Below are 25,969 nucleotides of genomic sequence, written 5' to 3' on the forward strand. Positions count from 1 at the left end.
ATTTTATAACAATATTTCACAAAATCTATGAATAATTAAATTTTTACTAATATCAAGGAATAGTGTCTCTTAGATTCCATATCCACGAATAAATTAATAATGTTTCTACTAGAAAAATGGCTACAAAAAAACAAAAAATACGATTTCACGTAACGAAAGTTGGGTTCTCTCATGTTATAGTAGGAATCCATCTCGTCATATAGTGGCGCATCGGTTTCAGTTTTTCGGATCTCAGTTTGAACCAATTTTACTTTCACCTTCGGATCAAACGTATCCCTTAAGAATCAAACCCTCATTCCAGAGAGAAAAATTCGAGAGAATACAAGTCCTATACGATTCTTTGGACATTGACTGATGAACTCGTTTCACCCCTGCAATGTCCTAATTCCATTTCGGCGAAGGAGGGGGGGGGGGGTGGTACGTCTGCCCTGGAAACTCCATTTCAACTGAATCGTTTCGCTGTAGCTCTAGTTACCGGCTCCCAAAAGGACATCGATGGAAAAATAGGATCCCTCTCGGTGTGGAGTAATGAATGTCATTTTGGATTCATTGCCTTTACCTTTGGCAATCCCTCAATTCGAAATAAGTCGATGGAGAATTTTATTGGAGCGAAAATTACTGTTCAACTGATGAAAAATTGTATTTTGACTGATAAATATGTAAAATAATTCCTATAGGTTTTGTTTGCATGACTTAAAATGGAAAATCCCTTTGGCGCGTCGAATTAAATTGAAATAAATCATAAATATTAAACGAGGCCTTTCAACCCATAGGGATTAGGGGGTGTGCCCTTCATCCCCATTTTCAACATTTTTCACCCTCTCATAGTGCGATTCATTTGACTCCCCAGTTTAAATTGTCTCCGCAGGATCATAACGGAGGTAATTACAGAGGTTCTTTTGCTGAATAGAATATTTTTCAGTAACTTATAAAATTCGAATTCAATAATTTCGATGTGCAATTGAATTAATTTTCATGCTCTAATGAATGCTTTTTTGGCAGAACTGATTTACTAATAATAACATGAAGTTTTTTTAGTTAGAATCTCGGCGAATTATCTGAAATAAAAAATTTAAAGAAAAAAAGAAATTTTAAAAATTGCACGCAAATTGGAGGACGTAAATTCTTCATGAACATTCTAAAAACAGCTGTAAAAATGAGCTGATTACTTCATCCCACGAGGCGAGGAAATCGTTAGGAAATTATGTTGGGGTATATGGTGCTAGTTTTGATCGAGGCTAGAGTGCCGCGTCTAGACTCGTAAGTGTGTACATCGGTTTGAACCCTTGTCCTCCCTACTTCTCTCCCTCCTCAATGAAGAATTGAGGATAAAGTATATTGGCATTGCGCTAGCATTAATGGAGTAATTCTAGTAAGTCGAGCACTGAAGATGAGTCAATTTCATAATATAGTACATTTTTTTCACAGCCGTATAAATAACGTGTTCGCTCGGGACCGATTGCTGAAAGTTGCATTTTACTGGGGATCTAGAAGAGATCAGAAGACCAAATAATAATCCACTTCAATGGGGCTTAAGTACTTTTAAACAAGATTATCCTTTTGAATTTTTTCAACGATAAAAATTCAATTGAATCACTTTAAATGGAATCACAAATTCCATATTCATTCAATTTTATCTGAACTAAAATTGTAAAGCACAAATAAACTCGCCCGTAGCACAGACGAATGTCAAAAAATCAATAACCTGCACAAGTCAAAATAATTAGAATCCCCATCCCCTCGATTTTCCTCGAGAAGCGAAAATGGCTTGATTAACTGACGACGTGTATCGTACATTGGCCGATTGCCCATTGCCGAGGGACTGTTTAGAAGGGAGCCAGGCGAGTTATACCCACACGCCGTAATGCTCTACCGCAGGGCAAAAACGTCCTGGAATACTCGTCTTCATTTTCTTTTGGTTGAACATTCTATATTCTATAAGAATATCATTTGCTTTTCAATAAATAAGTGAAGAAAAAAGATTTTTGAAAAAATTCCAGTGAGAGTACTGGAAACAATTACAATTGAAAATCATCAGAATTTCTGGAATATGTCATGGAGAATTGAGGCATTAGAGTATTTCTAAACCATTTATCTTCATGTAAACGATTCTCGGCGTAGCTGGGAGATAAAATTGTATTTAAAACGGTTCTTTGATGTATTAGTTGTAGTTTTTGATTTATTCAATATCGCCAAACGTATAACACACTAGTTATAATAATTATTTGAAACTGTGAGCCAAGAATTAGAGAAAAATTGATCAGATATTGTCGAATGCTTGTAATTGAGTTTCTGTTGGTCAATCCCCAAGGTGTTTGCCCCTATTTCGCCGACTCCTTAAGAATATCGCAGAGCCATTTAGTTGCGACACAAAAGCCTCTCGGACAGTTAGAAAACGTCAAAATAAATCGCACTGCATCGTTGACAATATGGGGACAGAGAGAGGGTACTAATTCCAGTTTATGACCATGCTAGATGCCCATAACCCGTATACACCGCAGTATTGGGCGACAAAACATCGATGAGGGGCGAGTGGAAAAGACATTAGACACACATGTGCAGACGTTTGTCGAGTAAAACGAGCGTATATATACATGAAGTTTGTGGGGTGCTTGGTTCACTGGCGTTGGAATAGCGTATTATTTTATTCATAAGGCTAGATAAAACCCCTCCTTTTGTATATGTATAGCGAGATATAGATGAGAATATTGTCGAGGCAGATTACCACATGAAATCGTGAAGAACATGGATTAGTTTGAGAGTTAAAAAAAATAGTGGAGAAGTACCTGAGGAGACATGGGCTGAAGGATCGAGTGAGTTAGTCTTTGAAATTTCGAGGGGCTGTTTATATCTCGATTAATTTTTAAAATGAAAAGGGAATACATGAAGTTTATTGTAATGGTAATCAATGGATTATACTGGCCCAGGGAGTTATAGCGCTTTTGCCCTGGACAATCAGTGATCATTAATAAATTCTACAATAATTAGACAGTTTCATAATTGTATAAAATTGTAAGATTATTAGAATGAAATTTCATGTATATTACTTATTGTACACGTGTAATTCATTTTCCCCGGAAATTTAAAACTGTAGATTCGTCCGAGGTTTCAGCCTCATTCTCATTTTCCAATTGTGAAATTTCCGGAGTGTACAAAATTGTAACACGACCTAATGACTTCCGCACACGTTCTACCATTATTTTCCCCATGTTTTCAACAAAAAGAACGATTGAGCGAGGGTAAAGGGCAACAATGCCGCAGGCGTTTGAGCCTCTCCTTTTGTCTGAAGAACTCGAGATTCTGGCGCCCTTTCAAACCTCCTCGTGTTACACTCCTTCCCTTCCCATTCATTCTGCTCCATTTTAAATTTGTCTTTTTGTTTCATGAATATCGAGACTAACTCACTCTATGGATCGCGTTTCGGCGTTGTATATCCTAGTATCTAATGCTATTTAATCAAATTTTTACTCAAATTTATTCCCCATAGACTCTTCGACCAGTGCTAACTGATTTCGTAATTATTGATATTACGTGATGTAAAATCTTTCCTTCCCTCTGTTTCTCGAGACTAGACAAAACCATGTACATAGCTTCTGTCTGCTTGTAATTACTTTAATAAGATACCCCACCTCTTCCTAAAATTTTCATGGCCAATATACGGACTACTGTGAATATTTAATTCATGCCAGTACATCAAGTATTGAGGGCTAATTTTTTTAGAGAAAATATTTTTAAAATTTAATAAATTATTTATTTAATGAACATTGCCAGTAAAGTTATTGCTTGATGACAAGAAAATAGTGGTGTATGAGCTGCTATTTTCCTTTCTCAAAAAATAGAATGACAAAGTGTCTACTAAAGTTCATTGTTCCCCGGTCGATGTACCAATTTCTTTTCTGCTTCATCTTTTCATTCATCCACCCTCTTTAACATTTTAGTGAGGTCCGAGACACGATCTCATTTTATCTACCCTACACGATCCACGTTTGTTGCCTCATCGTCTCCTCGTCCCTCGCTCAATCCTAACATCCCTCAACGCTATGTTCCCTGAAGTCGCATCAACCACGAACATCGTCTTCATTTTGTCTCTTTTTGTAACGTTCCTTTTTTTCCTGGGGTAGACTTTGGTGGTTGTTCTGAAGAAGTGGGTGGTTAGCCTCGAGGCGACCAGTGCGAGATAGGGCACGTTGAATTGTAGTGGTTAAAAGGGGGATTGCTTGCGCATGTGGGATTATAAGGGGATCCCTGTCTTTGGGGCAAAGCCAAAGTTCTTCAGCATCTCTATCTCGTGCTTCTCACTTTTTTCCCTACCCGCGTACCGTGGCAATCAGCGTAGTCCAATCGTGCAAATCTTTACGATTTATTCAGAGCGAAAAAAATTGTTTTTTTTTTTATTCAATTTTTAATTTCTCTAGTAGATACAAACAGATGATGGATTCTTTTTTCCCCAATTAATGAAGATTTTCCAGGATCGGGACCCCACTAATGATCTCATTTCCCTTCCATAAAATATTATTCACGTGTGTAATTCAGCCAGGGATCAGCGGCACAGAGCATGACTGATCGTCGTAGACATACAGAAGGCTGTCTACAGGATGCCTATACACGGATGCATTATTTATTCGCTCAGTAAGTGAGGGTAAATGTGAGAACGTGTCCTCGCTCTGACAATATATCTTTCTTCCCTTTGTCGTTCAGTATCTGCGAAAATTCACATTTCCCCATCCACGTTGCTGACACTCTCCCTCTGATACCACAGTCTCACGAAAAATGCCGAATAAGGTATGGGCCTATGATACGAGGTATTAGGTATTTTCATCTCCCTTTTCTCCTTCCATTTGTCAATTCTGATGAGCATGTGCGGACGTACAAGGGCAATTGGTCAGGCTCCTACTCGTGTATTTCATTTTATTTATTTATTTATTTATTTATTTATTTATTTTTTCGTAGCGGGCGATATCATTTAATTATTTTTGTGGGCATTAATTTTGCTTCTTATATGATTAATCTCTCTCAAAATTATTGAAAAAATTTTATACACCATTTATAAGAAAATAAAACCTTTATATGTTCCATTCGACTACAACAAAAGAAACACGGAAAATTTAATGGTCCGAACGATTACATTCACCTATCCTGCATCTGTTTGTGAAGTCCACGGAGACGCACAGCAGGGTGAAAATGGGCGGGGGTGGGTGAAAGCACCGGCAATCCACGCGACATTGTCAGTCAGTCACAGCCAGAGAATGGTATACACTGTGTATAGGAGGCCTCAGGGGGGCCACTGGGAGGGTCGTCATGGCAACGTAACTCGAAATAGTTATTTATTCACACAATTCGCCTCTGTCCCTAGATCAAGCCACCTCTCACTCACCCATCTCCCCCATTTTGCATTCGCGAATATCCTGAAATATTAACGTGCCTTCAAAATGCATCATTAGATTGCGAAACTTGTGAACTGTGAGATATTACATAAATCGAATTCCAGCCATTTTATTTATTCTAATGAAAACTATAGAGAGAAAATAATGTTGTTTATTTAAATGATTTGCTTTCTTTAGCGGTACGTGCTATTGGAATATTTCACTAAGACATACTGAATGGATTTTTTTTACCATTTAGGGTAATAGCCTGCGTGAAATGGCCCGATTTAGCCAATAATCTAGGGAAATAAGTCAAATTTATGTTGACATTACGAATTAGATTGGGAATGCCATCAGAATTCCCTGAAGACCGAGGGAAAATGCGGTAAAATCCATCAATTCGGTTCTGATCCAAGGTGGACTCATGTGTTTCAGCGTAAAAGACAAATCGAGGAGAAGAAAAACAAACTGAAGAAGAGTCGAAAAAAAAGTATTCGAATTTCTAGATGGGGCCACTGGAGATAACAGTGAGTGACAGGAAAGAAGGAAAAACATTGATTGAGCGGTGAAGGGAGGGTGTTCACTGGTGTTGTTGAGGACCGATGAGGCGAATAATCGGATTTGGGGATTACCGGGCTCTTCGCGCTACCCGCAACACTAGTCTCCACACTGTCTGCTCGTGTTCCTATAACCTATCGTCATCATTTTCAGGATTCGTTAACGCGATTAGCGCACTTCGATGTTTTATTGAATGTGAGTAATAGGTGTTGAATTGTAGAATTGATTTTATCTAATGAAAAAATCAAGGCAAAAATGACCGGGTTTGCCCCTATCGTTGGATAAATAATGCAGCAATATAGATAAAAAATTTATTGAAAACGGTTTAATTCTAGAATTTGTCAATTGCCAATACTACACAACACATTGATTCCGTAGAAAGTCAATATTTCCGTTTTTATTTGTTAATTATTACTGAATGATTCTTCTCGGGTATATCACCATCTCGCGTATAAATAAACATGATTCATTATCCTTATCAATAGGATACAGATAAGAGCCATAACATGTTATGTTATGAATTCTCGTAATACCAATTCGAAACGGTAGTTAGGGCGTTACCAGGACACCCGGTATATAGTTGATGTCAACTTCTCTCTTGAAAGACAGTCGACCCTATCGAGCCACCCTCCCCAGACCGCGCCCTAATATAAATATTATTACACTTTGATGGGGTTAGTCTGGAAGTGGGGCCGGTCAAAAATTCACATTGAAATTCTTTTTGGAATTAACGAGGCACGTGTCTACTGATTCGATCGGCAATACCTACGGATTGTCTATCGACATTTTCAAGTGTCTCACTGTGTCTTCCATATGTACATCTATACATCAATATATAAATTATTTTTTTCCCTTCAAATTATGCATTTTCTCAATGCACCCTGGAAGCTCTATGAGGTATGAAAAGGGTGACAGTTGAAGTGGCTGAGGGAACGGAGGCTTAGCTTTCGAGTGGCAAGACCACTTCAAGCGGATTACTTTGTGACCTATCCATCTGGTAATCTCACTTTTTTTATTCGAGCCAACAATTGTCACATATTGTAACACGAAGTTTAACAATTTGCCCAAGTCAGAATAGCATAGGTTAAGTGTGCTGAAATAAAAATGACAGGTGAAATTTCATTTTCTCTCGGAAATCGGCTGTACTGTCATCGGACAACGGCGACACTTTGCGACACGCGAGATCATTATCCTTCGGACGTATTTATTTTTATCAAGGGGGATCATTACTGTCCTCAAGTACAGGAATAAAAATCAGCCCTTCAAATAATTTATCTTCCGGGCAACTTTACTCGAATATAATGTAAGGAAATAAAACAAAAATAATCAAAAGATTATACTTCGGTAACAATGACATCTTTAATAATCGATTCAACAACATTACAGTGTTTTCTTTTTGTTCACATCCCAATTACATTCCGAAATGTCGAACATTCGGATATTCTCGTCTTATCCCCGTTGTTTTTAATTTTAAAGTTTTCCATTATTAGATATACATACATACACGTGGTTGTATAAGATACCCTTACTAGTGCATATTTATGTGTCAGTGTGTATAATTTTCCCATCGAATGATGGCGGTCCAGGTGGTATAATGCACAGGCAAATTCATCGTACATAGCATTTTTCATTATTTCCCTTAAGGAATTTTCTAAAATTCCCCTGAATACTCTTTATTTAATCCTCACAATCATTACTTCAGTTCCACTCGACAATATGCATTGTCATTTTTGTGTTAAAATTGATATTATTTATAATTATTACTTTCATCAGTTTGACTTTCATTTAGCAAGAGAATACGAAATGGAAATGGACAAAAATGTTTGCATTTCGTAATGGAACGAAGAGCGAAGCTCAAACTCATCGTCACTTTCATTCTCACTTTCTTTCACACTTGGGTATTTGCATCAAGCAACGAATTCTTCATGGATATGGATATTTAATTTTCATCACTTCTGGTAATTTCCGTCGACTAATATAAAGTAAATAAATAGTAAATAAATTTATGCTCATCATTAGCTGCCACGTCATTCGCATTATGTTACAGTAGGCGTATTGCAAATATTCGTGGGATATTGAGGATAGATATGCTTCTGTTTTTATATATTCACTCTTTTCGTATTTTTTAGAATTTATTTACAAGGATTTTAAGAGGTCTCTACGGCAAAATGAAACGACACTCTAGCATATATAGATAATACTCAAATATACCACGTCAGAAAAACTGCTCTTTTAAATTTATTATCTAATCACAAATGGTCATCTCCACGATTCAACTTTTATTCTCATTTTCTTCAATTGTTAATTTTTTGTTGAAATTATATAATAATACTTAATTTTTTATTACTGAGTTAATAGTCCTGATATTTCAATCGATATTTTTTAACAGCATACCGTGATTATGTTCGGTATATTCAGTGATTTTCCACCACAAGATGAATATAACAACAGTTATATAAGTACTGACTAATGGGAGTTCAACATCGATATCGAATAGGGTCAACTGGAGGCATGAATACCTATTTTTTCTTTAATTTAGTTATTAACATATTCTTTCGTTCTTTTGTAAATTAATGCTTCATTACGATTGACCAGGCACTGCAAATTTCAAGCACTCAGACGTACCTTTTTGCAAGTGTATTTATTCATAATAATTTATTCATTTTTCATTGCCATTATTCGTAGTATATGCCATGCGGGTTTTATTACTTGCAATATGTTCGATGAGTATTGACGAGTAGGTAAGGATCTGTTATGCACGTCTTTCTCGCGCATCTAAATCCTCCATTGTTAATATAAAAAAATCAAATGCAATTTTTTGGTTTTATCGTGAAAGTAAAGAGGGATACATGGTTATTTATTATTCTGGAAGATAAATTGCCTTTACATACTGCTAAATGATATTTGTTTCGGTGTTTTACCGTTATTTTGATAATAGTTTTAAAAGAGGGTATGTGAATTCGTGTAATTACAATAAAAAAAATTACATTAGCATACAATCATTCGTCGTATTTAAATGAAAAAAGGAGAAATCTAAAAAAATTACTTTATATTTCACTAGCCGGTGCTTTTACGCCCCCAACAAAATTGTACTTAGAAAAACCCCATAAAAATACAGATATGTAATCCTACTGTATTTGATACACCCGGATTTTATCTAATCCTAATCATATATTCGCACTTGCACTCCCGACCCATATTCAACTAGAGCCAGAGAATAAACTCAGAATTATGAAAAAATATTCGAATTCCAAGTTGACAAACTCTGCTTTTTTGTTTTTCATATTCCAGCACCTACTAATCTTAATTATTTGTATTATCTTTTTCATCAATTATTTTCCTAAACTTAGTTACTTACTTGCTAATCATTATTTAATTTTTGGATTCCGGGAGTTGGTTGTGGTACTGATAATTGCAGCCATTTTCCATTAATCCCGGTCTCCTGATATGTTATCCTGGTTCAGCAGCGTTTAAAATCAATAAAAAAAAACATTCACGTAATCCAAAAAGAAACCAAAATTTGAAAAAGAACTGAATTGTAGTTGCCATCTGGTGATGCACGAGATCCCCTGCTGACTGGAAAATCCTCGTAAACACCATATTGACCTATGATCATGATGGTTGTATTTGGAAACCGATCCGTCATTCGAAACTTCTTCTCCAATCTATTTTCTATTATCTATCACTTTTTTTTTTTCAATCTCCCCCACTGTTTTCACCACAAAAACAAAGAAAACATCATATCACTTGTTAGTTTCTCTTTCTCTCTCTCTCTCCCCCCCCCCTCGCTCTTTCATCTCAAAAGCTTTGAATTGAGATTTTTTCCACCCGAGGTAGACGCGATCGGTGAATTGGAAGCCTGGCTTGAAGACTAGTATCAGATTCCATGAAAATGCATTCCATGATTATTTAATATATATCATCTGCTTTTATTCATTAAATCACACTAGTACATTCCCTGTCTGAAGGGATTGTTATCACCCGACGGCCGCTCAGGCTCGGCCGATCTTCTGAATGGATTAGCATCTTGGCTCGTATCACTTTCCCTGAAGTCTTGATTAATGTTCCTTTGACCAATTGCTGGCTGGCCATATCCACTGCTCTGCTGGGTATATCCTTGCTGATTGTATTGCTGATCATACATTTGCTGTCCATAATTATCCTGCTGATAGCCAGAACTGCTCTGATTGTAACTAGACTGATATCCCTGCTCCATAGTCTGATCAATATTTGTTTCCATTCTCCCTTGCGTCAAATGATTTCCAACATCACCGGAAATCGGTCTCTGCTCTTGAAGGACATAAGTTTGGTACTCTTTATCGGGTGGATCTTGCATGAGAACATTGGCCTCGTCCTGGAATGGCTTAAAGTCGTAGATGTGCCTCAGATAATATAAAACAGGCGCATACAGAAGATTTGAGAATGCAATTCCAATATTAAGAGCTGTAAAGCCAATAGCTTCAACTACACCGCCAGCTATGATTGGTCCGACAGCATAAGCGACGCTGTAAGATATATCAGCAATGGCGTATATACTGCCGTAAACCGAGACGTATCGAACATCAACTAAATATCCAAGCGTGGGCAATAATGCAGTATCGATCAGAGCGATTCCAAAGCAAATACCGCAAATAGGAATCATGAGGAATTTATAAGATGTTGAAAACGGTATGATGAAGCAGCAGAGTCCTTCCAAAGCAAGTCCACCAGCTGCCATCAGCCACTGATGCTGCGGATACTGTTTCGCCATTTTCACAGTGATTATCACACCGAAAACATGAGGGAAGAACGCAGGCAACCATATCATTCCCATCTTCCAATTGTCCCTGGTTATGTGGTCCTCCATCCAGAGAGAAATTGTTGGTTCCAAAAAGGCAAGAGCTACGTTAGACATCATGAGAGCACCAGCGCAAACGGCGATGTAAGGATCCATAAAGAGACGCCAGATCGGCACAGTTTCAATGTGCTCTCGTGCTCTGTTCTCCTTTAGTTGTTCTTTCAGCGGTTTCATCACGAGAAGTAACATAAAGCCATCGGCCAAACTTACGAAGGCAAGAATAAGAAAAGGCATTTCTTTCCCTGCAAATTGATATAATGCTCCGCCAAACGGGGGCGCAACAAGACATCCAAAACTGATAAATGCCAATGCAATACCCAAGGCTTTGGATCTCTCAGATTCCTCAGTATAACGATCTGCAATCATAGCTAGCCCAGATGTATCAGCGAATGCAGAACCAACACCCTGAAGACTTCTCGCAAAAAACAATACACCATAGCTTCTGCCACAAGCGAAAACAGCTGTTGACAGAAACATTATGCACAATCCAATCATCATGGGAATGTCGTATCCAATTCTATCGATCAAAGCTCCAGAGAAGGGATTCACCATCAATTGAACTATTGCTTTTGACGCGAATAGAACACCCGTCGCTGAATCCTGCCCATGATGACCGCTGGCGTTATTCGGTGTACCATCTGGATTATCAAAAGCACCGATATACTTTAAATAATCTGGTATTATTGGAACAATCACCATGTACAACATATTGTCCAATAGCAGTGCTATCGATACTATAACCAGAACTAATTTCTTTTGGGGACCCGGCTCCTGCAGTTTTGCCCATATTATGTCCTTCAGTTCACCAATTTCCAAATCCACAATCGGTACTTTGAACGAACTCATGATGATTTCTGGCTGATCTTCAAGGCCAAAGGTTACTCTATCTCACCAATACACCCACACCGAAGTTTAAACTTACTCAGAAGAATCTTTCGTCATTAAAATATAATCCAAACTCTTGATCATTCAATATGAACTAATATCGATCACATCTGGAATCTTGTACGGTGGCGCTGTGCTCGAAGCGGGACGCATCAGGCCGGGCCGGGGATAACCTACAACAAATCACCGTTTTACCGTTAATCACAGTATCTCGAGCATAAAGAAAAAAAAATTTAGTTTTATTTGTTTGGCTCTTCAGAGGACATTGCTCTTTGTTCCAACTTGGGTGATTTTGGGTTTATTTAAATTATTTAATGATATAGGGAGCCCTGGCCCGGCCTGCCTAACGCAACTGGCTCACGCGGATGATTTCTTCATATCCCTGTCCGGGGTATATTCTAAATCACGTTGAATAGCCTGAGCCCGAGGGGTAGCATGATACAGCAGGTGATGCTTTATAGCCGCATTTGTCATCTAAATACTATTCAACTTTATACATTTTTGCTAGTCGACGCAGCGTCGGGTGAAGGCTCCCCACGATCAGACGCTTTCCGAGGTCGACTCAGTGAATCGATAGCCACGTGTCAAGTTACAGGGGCAAGTTTTACTTCTTTTATCTTTACTATAATTTTCCTCGTTTTATTCGTAGCTAAACTTGAAAGTTTCACGTGCTTAGGAGGGTTGGATTATTCGGTGTGAAACTTGAACTTGGGTATTATAATTGGACTCTAGGGCAGCCTCTCGTTAATTAATTGTGTTGAGGCTTCCCTCGAGGGGAGATGGAACGAGCGGGGATAAGCAAACATTTGGGGCGGGGGGGATTCATAAAGGTAAAAAAAGAAATTCTGTTAATGGGAATTGTTGAAACTCACCCGAATTATTAGTGAATTTTTGCCGGAGGGAATTGGCGAGACGTTGGGGCCCCGCTAGTACCGGTAAACCACCAAATAAGCCGCTCAGGGTGGACGCCACGTCGTTCGTCAGGTCCTCCTCCCTCGAGTCGCCCAACGACTCTTTGGCTCCCGATGTCTCTTGGCCCTCCACCTTTTTAGTGAAATGCTCTACCGAACCTGTAATCAGAGAATATATATATATATATATTTTAATTGCTGTATTGATCTGTTCGACCCAGAATACTCATTACATCTCCCCGGTGATTTCCCACCCACTCACTCGAGCTTTTGCAATTTCACGGATTATCTTGTCACTTGAATTTCACTTCAACTAGATATGCATCTAGATTTTTATCGGCACAATTTTTTCCTTCTCGCAAGGTTACGCAGTAATTTGTTCGCGTCATTGCAGTTTTGATTAATCAATTGGTAAATTAATTGATCGATTCGCAACTCATAGCACTATCGGAGATGGATTAATTATTTGCGAAAGATTGAATGGATTAAATCATTAATAAAACAAGTACTTACGCAGACCGATGGGCTCCCGATGGCAGGGGCGTCCCGGTGTGTCACTTCGTCGGGTTAGCTTTGCTAGGTCTGCCAAGTGAGTTCTCCCCGCCACTGACGGTGAGGGCGCCCTCAGCCACCCCTCGTCTCCTGGAGGGTTATCAGCGTTTGAGTAATCAGCGCAAGCGCACCCTCCAGCCTCATTCTGGATTGGTTGGGGCTGGCGTATACGTCAGCCCCTCATGCCCATAACGGACTACGCCTTCTATTCACTTTTATTATTCCTCACTCTCTGTCCCTCTTGCATTCTCAATTCATCCCCTCTCAGCTCTACCAGATATCCCTCTCCACCCCGCTAGCACCACTGCCCGTTATCCCCCGGGAACCTACAGGCCAGGTATAACGACGATACGGTCGATGCTGCGCGGGTATTTCTGGCCCCAGGTCGATAAGCTCACCTGTAACACCCAACGTACAGCCACTACGTCTCTTCAACTTTATTGCGCATGGGTTTTATTCAGTGTCCTTCAACCTGCGGATACCAAACGATTAAGAGATTGGACCATTAGAGTATGGCCCGGGGGGGGGGGGGCAAGGATAAGAGTTATTGCAATTGATAATTCAGTGTTAGGAATTTTTTTAGAATTTTCACCAATATGCATACATTTGTCTTTTTTAATATTAAACATTTACTAATAATTACAAAATTTTTAATGGGATTTTCGATTTTTTTCAATGGATATGTATTTAAAATTAAGACATTTTTATCCTCGATATTCTGGAATTGAATCATACCCACTCCTACCTAATGTTCTGTTAACATTGAAATGATTTTAAATTCGTTTCAAATTTTCCATATCTCCCCCTCGTATTTTATGAAAACTTTATGGTAAATATTCTGCACCTGTTTCGGGGGAGGTACATGGCAAATGGAACAGATGCGAGTTGCTGAGGAGGAGTTACTATTTTTTGACGTGTTGCCAGTCGAGTAAAAGTGGAAATGGTTAAGCTTTCGCGAGACCGATCGTTGAAGTTTCCACTTCGGGCGTCTCGGGCCAACGATCATTGAACTTTCTCCGATGACATATTGCAACGCTCAAGTTTTAGAGTCCTATCCAATGAGGAATTTATAATTGAATAGATGAACGCACAAATGTCGTTCCTACTCACTTCATTCAAAATTTTAAGTGACATTATCAACTTCTAAAATATAAGAATTGCCATAATTGAAATCTAATGAAAATATCATGGGAAAGACTTTTCGGGAGAAATGCAGTGTTAAAGTTATGGTTACTTCATCTAATAAATTTTCTCCTTAAAAAATAGAAGAAACATGACAGAGATTTTTGACGTAGTTGGCCACAAGACAAAGGCTAAGTTTGGTATATGTGAAATCAATGAAATTTAAAAAAACATCCGAAAGACTCAGACGAAGTGCCAAGTGAATTCTATTTTAATAACCGATCGATGAAAACACCAGAGTCCACTACGGAACGGCTGTGTTAGACCTGGTTGGGTGATTTTACGGGGTGAGGTCGCCAGGACCGAGCCGACGAGTTCCTTCCGGTGTGTGAAATGACCCTTGTTATTCACCTATTTCATGTACTTAAATGAGGGGATATGCTGTCAGTCTGAGTATAACATCCGTGAAATATTGACATAATTTCATATGAAAAAAAAAAAATTTCCTTGAATTGTTATTGTATCGATTACAGCGATATTAATCTTTATCTTATGTAATTACCATAGTATCACTCAAAGGAGCCCTCGAGTTTTTAGAAAATTTATACATATGCATACAAAATGGGAAAGGTGGAACAATGCAATTGCATACCTAATAAGTCTTTAAAAAAAAATTGTCAGTGCATGTCGCGTCCTAAATTTTCATCCATTCACAATCCTCGATCTATCTCCATAAGGGATGATTGAGTTTGTATTCAGAGGCAACAAAGAAACACTTGTACGATACGTCCCGTCATCTGTCGTATTAAAAGTGAATGTAAATTACTCGCAACAGGATGAAAAAATAATCCAAGATATTGAGTGGATCTCGTTATGGCGTTTGGCGATGGTATATTTCTCAAGTAGACATCACAACTGAGGACTATTGAGTACTATACGACAGGTTGAGAACGGCTCCACTAACGATCAAACTTTCCTTTCCACTCATTCATGCCATTCTTACAGTTACCTCTATCCAAACATTCGCAACGATTGTATTATGGTTATAAATTATAAGTAAAATAAGGGGGGAATGGATTCAACAAATTTTATTGCCTGCTGTTGTCGGACGCTCGATCGAAGTTATGCTCTGCAGTGGATTATTCAATTTTTCTGGGAAGAATAGTAGTTGAAGAAAAAAAAACGTAAATTACTGTTACAAAGAAAAGTCACGTTCTTTGGGGGGATATTTCGATTTGACTGATTCGTTTGCGTTTGCGCTGTGAATGGTAAATTGCGTATCCAGGAGTGATGCAAAAGCCGTGTAATTCAGTTCCTTCCGATTGAATTGGCTCCTTTTCTTTTCGCTCCCAATTCTCTCAAAAATTAAGTTTCACGACTAAAGGGAAACATTGACGAATAAAAGACAATTGAGGAAAAGGTCATCTTCTAACTTTTACTTGTTGCTAACAGTAAACCAAATAAAAATAAAATAAACTAAAAATTTCACCAACATTCCACAATTTTTACGAAACTGGTGTGTTATTTCTTTATTCCATTCCGTATAATCTTAGTTGCGACTAACAGTTCTTATTAAATTATAATATTTTTATTTTTTTCTTGCATTTGGTAATCAGAATAATCATTAGATTGATGATAAATTGATAATAATGTTGAGTAAACATTGGATTAATCGACAGAGGAGATAGGGTGGATAAAAATATTGTCGAAAATAAAATCTTGGATAGCCACCAGTCGTGTTTCAGTGCCCTCCCTCCTCGTGAATATTGGCGTGGACCCGCTTCACCGAGGTTTCTAACTGCCGCAACGACACGAACATTGCAAGGGGAACGAAACGAGTGGAAACGTGTCCCTCTGTTTGATCCGCAAACTCTGTAATTGCCTAGAATATTATATTAGGCACGATGGGATAAACTGGGAGAGGGGGATGAAAGGAAACGATTTTTTCCCTCTTCATACTTCATTGATGGAGAAATAATAGATGGAAAGGGTCGGCACTACCTCAAACTATGTTTTTATTTTTATTTTTTTTTTTCTTTCATTTTTCTGTTTACATTTTTTTATCGCTGTTGCAGTGAAATTTCAGCAAAGGAAATGATTATTTTTATAATAACTCCGAGCTAATGTTGTAATATTATTATTTGATATTATGGTAGAATTTATAATGTGTAAATGTTTAACAATGAATTATATAATTTCACTCAATTGTGTATGTGTGTGTGTTTTTTTTTTTTTTTTTTTTTTTACAACATTGTTGTTACTTTCACGGACACTTGGGGATAATTGCAAGTTTATTTCCTGATAAATTATGTGGGAACTTTTCACGCCAATTATGCGATCGATAGTGTATGCCACGGAAGCAAATGTAATTATAAATAGATTGGAAATTTATCTGATATTTATTTAGTAGAATAGTTTTTCCATATATTGGAGCAAATTGTTTTTCAACTTCTTTTGCTCTACAATAATTTGTAGGAAAACTCACCATAAAAAACGACATATCAAATATAACAATCACGTGTGCTTTAAAACGTGCACTGAATTGCACAATTTCCGAACCTGTCTAAACAGTTTACTCATGTGCAAATGAAAAACGAAAGTCTTTTACTCTTCTAATTCACAATCTCTTCACCTGTAGAAAAAATTTCTCCTTCTTTACAAGATATTGAGAGAAAAAATATTAGAATAAAAATAAGCCAAAGTTTAACATAAAGAGATTAAAAATTACTGCTCACTATTTTTTCAAGAATTTCTCTGCGCGTCTGCATCATAAAAATAGAATTATAGAGAAAAGCTTTTACCCCATTGTTGTTGTGAATTTTTCACAACATTCTGCATACTAAAATCGTGTTACACTCGATCTTGACATTTATTACATAATCTACCCTGTCCTCAAAACCTTTCTCCTATCTCCATCGATCCCCTCTCTCTTTTACTTCCAAGTGTATAAAACGTGTATTCGTCTACGACCGTCACCACCTCAGGACGATCGATCAACAACCGGATCACGATTCTCCTCATTTTCCATGTTAATGGTACACTTTGAAACAATTTACGAACACCACAACAACGCAAGGTCTCTGTAGATCATCGTAAATTTAAAATCAGGAGCTTTATTCTATTTACGTTCAGATTGTTTGTTTTTTTATTTTTCTTTTTTATTGGGTTTTCGAACTACTGAAAGTTTGAAGATTCTCGGCCAATAGAATGAGTGTAAGCTAGCATTTGCTGTTTTTTAAAACTGTTTTCAAAGGTGAATTTCAACCGAAAACCCTCGGGAAACTATATGCAATTTTCTTAAAAATTTGAAAAAAACATTTTTCAAATAGTTACAATGAATTTAAAATTCATCTTTATGACAACAAAGCCATAGTGAAATTCCAATCTACATTTCATGATTTGGAGAGCCTTGTTGGGTCCATTATTCAGATCTTTAACAATCTTTTATGATTCCGTCTATAAATTTGATGATTCACATAATAAATTCATCGATGAACATAACCTACCCAGCACTCGGCCTCTTTTCTTAAGGTCGAAAGGCGTTCTTGTCAAATCGATTTCAACGTAGGCCACGGCCACCTTTGTCCATATATACATTCCCTTTCAAACTCACCCCTATTCCCTCTTCTGATGTTACGTGTGTTACACGTTAATTTTACCTATACTTTTTATGTACAATTTCACCTTTGTATTTTCTTCGACGAATGTGATGATCCAGTTCGCCAATTGGATTTTTCTACCTATCACGTACCATTTCTACTTACACTGAGTAAACGGGACATGGCAAAAGTGAATCTCGATTTATGGGCGTTAAATTGATAAAAATTTGAATTTTCGAGAGATTGAGGAGGTGAGGGGTAGGAGAAATTAAAAAGTTGAAGAATTCTTGATGTTACTGGCGTTCTTTTGGGCTGTGCTCGGGGAAAAGTTCGCGACATTTTGGTTTCTTCCAAGTAGATGGAGAGGATTCAATAACAGATTTGTTTGATATTGGGTTGACCTCATTTATTATATGTTGATCAACATATAGAAATAGTAATATGAAAATACAGGAAAATAATATTATCAAAAAATATGAAATAACAATTGGAATGTTTATTTCATTAGCTTCCTAAGCAAATAAAAATTCCACCAAGAAATGAATACCCTTCACTCCAGCGCTCATTCTCCTCCTTCATACGACAAATAAATTCTCACAAAGCATCGCAATAACAAGGGTTATTAGTCCAAGGATATTGACGATTTTATGTTGATCATTTGTCTTTGCTCATTGAAAATCCCTGAGACATGAAGGACTGATTCTGCGTGAGTGCGTGTCGTGAATGACAGCCACCTACGTAATACCTGGCTGGCTTACCTCACCTATTCGTCAGACTCCCACGTCGAGGACTGTTACAGCAGGGTACGATTACGGGACTAGGAAGGGAGGGTAGAAGGTAAGGAGGGGTGTATACCCACTCGGGATACGGAAAATCGATGTGGTTTTGGCAGCGAGAATGGCCAAAGAAGAGGAATACGCGGGGGAGGGTGAGAGGGGCCCATGCATTTTTTGAAAGAGTACCGATTCACTTGGTATATCCTCCTGGCATACCCCCCTGGCACCAGCCGTTTATTGATCCGCTGAGACCACGCCCCTCCACCCACGCCAACAGGCACGCCCATTTTCCCATTCAGGCGCGCACTTCAACCCCTTCGAGACCAGGGGTGCGGTTCTACTCTATACGTAATATAATTCTTTTTTCTTGTACATGTGTACTTGAAATTTTTTTCTATTATCATTATCTGTATAGTGACATGTAGGGCGCGGGATGTGAAAGATTAAGGAATATGTCTCGGTGCTAATATCCAATTTGGGGGCAATCGTCAATCTCGATGACAATAAGAATTGCTTCCTTGATTGACAATCATGGTATCTGGGTCGTCTGCCTCGTCTGCCTCACCTCGATATGATAAAGCTCATGTAAATTTAAATAAAAGAGTTCTGTCTCATCAATATTTTCTCACTAATAAATTATCGAGACTTTTGAGTATCCGTACAACCGAGTTTCACTGATTTCTTAATGGATCGATTTCAATTTAAAAACCTGACCAGTAAGTTCTGCATTTAACCAAAAAATCGACACTTTTGGAAATCAAAGTGTAATGAACGGCCAACACGTGCGAGACATTGAATTCCTACAATACATGACTCATCGATATAGTAAAGTTGTCACGTGAGACGCACCCATTGCACTGGTCATCAATCGATAATTGCCACCTCAGGTGCCACATAATTATAGTGATGCTCTTCTGTCGCTGACATCCCCCTCTTAAGATTTGCCTTTCATCGTGAGCGCACCGAGTTGAATAGAAAAAAAAATTGTCGAAAGGCATAACAAGTCCCGTACACTTGAAATATTCATACACGTAATGAAAGGACTGACGTAATGACGAGAATGAAGCGATCGAAGTTGAAGAGAAAAGAACTATATTTGCCGGTCGAGTGGATTCTCTCAGTTGCCCTCAAGGTATAACCGGGGAATTGCATTTCAACTCGACCCACATACTGATGATCCTGTCCTATCAATCGTCAGCATAATTCCAAAATTATTGTAAATTCATGTTTTTAAAATTATTTTTTACTCATCTCAATGAGTTTTTTTTTATAATAAAAACTTTAACAAATAAATTTAAATGAAAATCTATTCATATTATCGGAAATATGTTCATAATTGTGAAGGGGGGGGGGGAGGGAGAAAATGATTATGAAATTTTCAATTTCAGATTGAATTTTTAACAAAATTTATCAATTTTTCATTTTTCAGCCAAAAACGGAAAAAATATTCCATATTCTTTATCTCATTTCATCTGAAAAAGGGGCCTAAATGAAATATTCATTGTGCCACAGTATTATTATCCTTTTCTCTCGGCAGTTGAAGGGCTGAACCCACAATGTACCGGATTATCATCGTCGAAAGTACAATTCAAGGCCAAATACTTTATCCGCACGAAGTACTTTCCTTCGTGTTATCGCAAACGTCTCGGTTCCGCCCTAAACCCCAAGTCAACCAAAAATAATCACTATATCCCATCGCGTCATAGACGGGTCAATCTTTCTCAATTCCCTTAAAATGAAGTTATCGTAAGTAACGATGATTTGGAAGATTAAAATACTTGTACTGGAGTGAGACTCTCCAATTAGCTGTTTCTATTGTATGGAGAAACCGTCGGTGTTCTGCATTATAAAGGAAGATGTTGTACGAAAGGGGAAATAACTTGGGCAATTTCTGGTGAAAAAAAATATATATACCAAGACAAAGGGGGAAACAGTGGCAACGAGTTATCCGAGAGCTCAGTTTTGCTCAAGACAAGTGTATATGCAGGGAAAGGTTTCGTTAATTGAGTTCCACTAGGCCATTATCTCGCCGTGCGGTAGCATTAGAGGATTTGTTACGCAATTTTCGGATTTCGTGATTTACGGTTTTTTTTTTGCATTTGTTGAATTGAGGGTGAAATGGAAATCCAGGGACTTTGATTCAGACATGAAGAGAAATATTCAAGCAAAATTATGGATATTTCCTACAATTTCACATAATATTTGCTGTAAATATATAAATAGAATATAGACGCGAAATTTCACAATACCATAATCCTCCATACAATCATTGATTCGGTGAAACCTGAGATCATGAAAAGAAAAAAGTAATTTTGCGTTTCATCACCGCGCGAGTATATTATACCATTAATGAATAGGATATAACTTGGTTATTATTCATCTCTTTTCTCTCCCTCATTTGCAAACGAATAATCATCAATTCACACGGTATGATGCACTGGCTATTCATGGATATTTGTAAATGGTTTGCTGTTCCAAGCATTAACCATATTTTTATACATATTTTTTAAATTGCAAAATAATATTTTTTGAAATGCGAAATTACAATCCAAACTTTGACATTTCGATATTTCTCTTCTTTTTTTTATTGGTTATTAGATATTCTCGGAGTGAATGTAACTTCGATAAATCTTGTGCTTCAGATTTACCTGGTTTCAAATACGTAAGTCCATTACGAAATTACGAAATTACCGGGGGGATTTCATTACACCGCAAATAGGAGATCGATGATTTGGCTGATGAGCAAGGAAAAAAATGAGATAAAATTCTAAATATGTAGACACTTGGAATAACTGCATCTACAAGTTAGAAGTTGTGATCTTTTTGATCACAAGCCGCACTGTATTATTCCTCATCATTATCACACGGGAGTACTCATTATTCTATGCTAATGTGCCGATTGTTCTCGGTGGGCTTTCATTTTTACACTTTCCCAAAGGATAAACTTCTTTATTAATCACAATCACTCTTTCATTCGTTCTTTTTTTTTTTAAGAACTAGCTCTAGAATCACGTGGAGAGGAAAATGATGCATTGCGCAATGGCATATACACCTTGATGTATCTAGCCGGCACTAATAATCCCTTAAATCAATTAGTCCGTGGAATGAAGCAACCGGAGGCGCGATCGAGGTACATCGTCTAAGAAAAATTTATGAAGTAAATATTAATTATCTGGGGCAAAGTGAAGATTCTTCTTGCTCATATAGAATGACAAATCCGTCTCTACTTATATATTTCATCGCCGTGATCAGCATATTTGCTATCTTATAGAGAAAGAGAGAGAGAGAAAAATATATCAATATTTATAAATTGAAATTATTTTTAAAGTTTCAAGTTATCAATTATTGCAATTCCTGTACATATCATCGGTATAAATATCGAAATTTTGATTGAACTTATTTTACAAAGGTTTACCAAGTTTAAAGGTGATTAGTCGATAAAAAATTTACATTAAATTTGCGTTGTAATTTCCCAACAGCACAACGATTTACCGAGAATGAGAAAAAAAAAAACACCGAGTATTCATTTTGCCCCACTAATCCCTACACAAGAGCTAGTGTTGTATTACATTGAAGAGATGGGATTACTGATGCTTAACTTTCGCTTTTTCTATTTGCCTTCTCCCGTTTGTGGCGATTATATCCTATGTTAAAATCTCACTCGATCGAAGTACAACAAGTTTGGTCAAAGATAAAGACAAAAACGGAAGGAATTGTGATCCTGTTGCTGTAATTATCAGACAATAGAGTTTGAAGAAAGCCACAGCTTAGGCGATCGTTCAAGAGTTAAATTGGTCAATTCAATTTTATGATCAATTTTATTATACAGTGTAGGTGACGCAAAAGGGTATCAACGGGACCAATGATCCGTAAAAAAAAAAAAAAATTCACAACACTGTGACAAAAGATTGTAACATTCAAGGAGTTGTGAGAGATAATCTAAGTCGAGAATTTCGTTCAATGAAAATCAACATAGCTCTGATGATGGACGTGACAACGTCATTGTTATTGAATTCTATGATAAATTAAGATGCCACTCTCGAATGATGTATCGCTACATACAAATCTGGGGCAAATATTTATTGTTAATCCTCATATGACGTCACTCGGTGAATATGTCAATTGTCCTTACATAGTTCTGTGAATCTGTTTCAATCTTATTATGAATTTCTCGGACTGCGGTTTGCGTTGATGGCATAGTTGAATTGTTGAGCGATGATGATTTTGTAATAATATTATTTATGAATTGCTTCAATTTTATAGGAAAAAAATAATTAAGTAAATAATTAATAATCGACCCGATGATTTTATGATTCACAAAAAACATCAAGTTCGAATTTGTCTAGGAGCAAAAAATATAAATATACTTTTAAATTTTGTATAAATTCTTCAAATAATCAAGAGAATCAGTCACAAGGAATCTTAAAAAAGACTTTTACATTTCTTATTCTCAGATGAATGTAGAAAGCAAGGCCGATGGTCATTCTTTGTTACAATAATGAAACAAAGAATAGTAGCAAAACTTGCAGCATGAGTAAATTAACTAAAAAAGTACACTCCTCCAAGGTTAGGCGCATCTTTATGACCGGTCCTACGTAAAATCCACCACCACTCACTCAATTGACGATACAAATCTCCCAAGCATTCTACTATTTGATCTCTCCCTCCCCCCACCATCCATGAATACTGCCTCCTTCTTCGTCTTCACTCACCTAAGTACATCCTCCTTTGCACCTCCTGAAGACTTTCTCCAAAACGACGGTCAACTATATAAGACTGAAACCACGGTTCTTTGAAGCACGTTAGAGCTAATCGTGGATCTGCAACGTGTGTTTCAACGAACCTAGCTAGCTATTGCGGACATTTCAGTTATTAACGTTCGATCCAAGTTGTTAATTTTTCGATTTTTGGTTCAATTGCGTGAGTTTTTTGTGAAAAATTATTGAGAGAAAATCAGTGGCAATCATGAGATTCATGGGAAGATGGACACATTTGGCCGTTACTGTGCTTGCGAGCTCAGTCATTGTGCCTTGTTACGCTGAACGTAAGTACAATATTCATTTTAATAACTCCTGTATGAGAGAAATTTTTCCATTATTATTAAAGATGGGTGAATAGATATTCACTATTATGAAAATGAAAAGTATATCTTACAAATGAGGTAAATTAGGTTGGCTCTTAGTTCTCCCTTGCCTTGACTTTTTTCAATATCAAATATTCTATTCATTCATTATTTCAATGGTTTTTCTAGTATTTCTTTTTCCGTATACATTAATTTTTTATAATTGCCAAAAAGCATAGCGTCCATGATTAAGCATAACTCGTAGTTTATTTATCCCTTTCAGCGTCAACTTTCGAATCAATTCACCGTTTCAAAAACTAGCTTGCGCCATAATAAATAAGTAAAAGGTAATTGATAGCATGAGGAATTATGATTATTACAATCCATAAGCGAGATTGTAATGAATTCATGAAACTAGTCGAGTGAGAAAAGTTGGAAAGTCACGGTCAAGGTGTTAACATAACTCGCGATGATTCTACAATAAATTGCAGCTTCCTTTAACGAGTAAAAGGTCAGGTGAAGTTCAACAATCCGTTGCTTCCTACTGCATGTCGATATACTCGCTAGTTATTCCGCAAGATTTATAAGAAAAACATATGACCTTGAATAATGTAAAACCATTAATGCGTGCAACTTTATCGGTAACCAGAAATAATCCATAAAGAGAATACCTAAAGTATTTTAAATCTCTCAAGAAATATTAATTAGAGAGAAAACATGATGACATTGGAATTTACACCATTGAGAATCTCCATCATTTCCATAGTTTCCTTTTTATTTTCCCATTTATTCACACTTTCACGAACCCGACCGGGACCAAAACAATTTTGTTGTTTGAAAACTTGACAAGAGTAAAGTTTGCACGCTAAGAATCCTTTTCATAGGTTAAAGATTATTTTATCCATTCAGACGACACTTACGTGATTGGAGTATTGGCTACTTTGTCTACAGCAACAGGTGAAAGTTTTAGAAATGAAAATCCTTACGTTTCTGATTCTTTTAGCACCAGTCAGTTACTTGCCACCATCTACAAGCTATGGAACTCCAAATCTAGGAGGTGCTGGTAGTTTTGGGGGTGGCGGTGGGGGTGGATTTGGTGGAGGGGCTCCATCTTCTTCGTACGGTCCTCCGTCCCAATCTTACGGAGCTCCTTCAGCAGGAGGTAGCTTTGGAGGGGGTCGTCCATCCTCTGCTTATGGAGCTCCTAGCTCTGGAGGATACTCAGGTAAACCTTTGCTTTCGCTGTCATTGTTGAATAAACACTATTGCAGCCATTGATTACCTTAGGTGGATCCGGAGGAGGTAGCTACTCAGTACCATCTTCGAACTATGGTGCTCCCTCGGCAGGAGGATTCGGAGGTAGTTTCGGCGGTGGAGGCGCTCCATCCTCCAGCTATGGTGCCCCCTCTAGGCCATCTCCCAGCTATGGGGCTCCCTCATCCAGCGGATTCGGAGGTAATTTACCAGTTTATCTGTTTAATAAGAGACTTTGAATATGTGGAGGTTTACAATGGTCATTTATTTAAGGTGGTTTTGGTGGTGGGCCATCCAGACCGTCGTCTAGCTATGGTGCTCCCTCGTCCGGTGGATTCAGTGGTACTAACCAGTCTCTGTTCGCCCTTCTGTCGCAGCACATACTTGGATAAATTCATTTACGTTTCACTTTTTCAGGTGGCTTTGGCGGTGGCGCATCAAGGCCCTCGTCCAACTACGGCGCCCCCTCATCCGGCGGATTTGGTAGTGATAGAAACAATTTTTATTGATTTTTACTTTTTTATTTGTAATAATTCATTGAATTCATCGTTCGTTTAAGGTGGCTTCGGTGGAGGTACCTCTAGGCCCTCTTCCACCTACGGTGCTCCCTCATCCAGTGGATCGGGAGGTTTCGGCGGTAAGCTACTCATAATTAATACAAGTGGAGGCATCCATCAGTCTCCAGATATTTATAATTTATTCTTACTGCCAGGTGGTTTTGGTGGCGGTGCCTCAAGACCCTCCTCCAGCTACGGAGTTCCTTCATCTGGTGGATACAGTGGTAAAAACCCATTAATTTTATTATAAAATTATTTGTAAAATGGATTCAATGAATAATTTAGGATCTTCAGGGGGATTCGGAGGTGGCGCACCATCGCAAAGCTATGGTACTCCATCTAGACCATCCCAGAGCTACGGAGCTCCGTCATCAGGTGGATTTGGTGGTGGCTATAATGGCGGGTAAGTTTTCATAAATTATTGCATTTATTTATCGTCCGTATCTATTCATACTCTAATCTGACCTCAAATATTGAATGCACATTGTGATTG

At 37.7% G+C, this 25,969-nt stretch overlaps 2 protein-coding genes across 6 annotated transcripts in view; one reads left to right on the forward strand and one right to left on the reverse strand.

The window, feature by feature from the left end:
- Positions 1-25,969, forward strand: part of LOC135167627 (pro-resilin-like) — a 32,448-nt gene that overhangs the window by 6,021 nt on the left and 458 nt on the right. Inside the window, exons 1-8 of one of the 5 annotated variants that reach the window (XM_064131002.1) lie at positions 23,385-23,647; positions 24,669-24,890; positions 24,953-25,120; positions 25,193-25,261; positions 25,337-25,402; positions 25,479-25,556; positions 25,632-25,700; positions 25,762-25,879. In XM_064131002.1, coding sequence (XP_063987072.1) covers positions 23,569-23,647; positions 24,669-24,890; positions 24,953-25,120; positions 25,193-25,261; positions 25,337-25,402; positions 25,479-25,556; positions 25,632-25,700; positions 25,762-25,879 — 869 coding nt within the window. In that variant the 5' untranslated portion in view covers positions 23,385-23,568. Of the gene's footprint in view, positions 1-23,384; positions 23,648-24,668; positions 24,891-24,952; positions 25,121-25,192; positions 25,262-25,336; positions 25,403-25,478; positions 25,557-25,631; positions 25,701-25,761; positions 25,880-25,969 lie in introns of those variants that run through there. The other 4 variants (XM_064130998.1, XM_064131000.1, XM_064130999.1 and 1 more) reach the window with 4 other exon arrangements.
- Positions 8,003-12,655, reverse strand: Vacht (Vesicular acetylcholine transporter). Its single transcript, XM_064130987.1, has 2 exons — positions 12,516-12,655; positions 8,003-11,816 (listed from the first exon to the last, which is right to left on the reverse strand). Exon 2 carries the CDS (start codon positions 11,602-11,604, stop codon positions 9,868-9,870), a length of 1,737 nt encoding a protein of 578 aa, XP_063987057.1. The 5' UTR covers positions 11,605-11,816; positions 12,516-12,655; the 3' UTR covers positions 8,003-9,867.

The sequence above is a fragment of the Diachasmimorpha longicaudata genome, chromosome 11 (genome assembly GCF_034640455.1).
Source record: "Diachasmimorpha longicaudata isolate KC_UGA_2023 chromosome 11, iyDiaLong2, whole genome shotgun sequence".
NCBI classification, from domain to species: Eukaryota; Metazoa; Arthropoda; class Insecta; order Hymenoptera; family Braconidae; genus Diachasmimorpha; species Diachasmimorpha longicaudata.

What these genes read in the sequence shown, in the direction of transcription:
- Vacht (XM_064130987.1), bottom strand. Translation starts at nt 11,604, where the DNA reads ATGAGTTCGTTCAAAGTACCGATTGTGGATTTGGAAATTGGTGAACTG.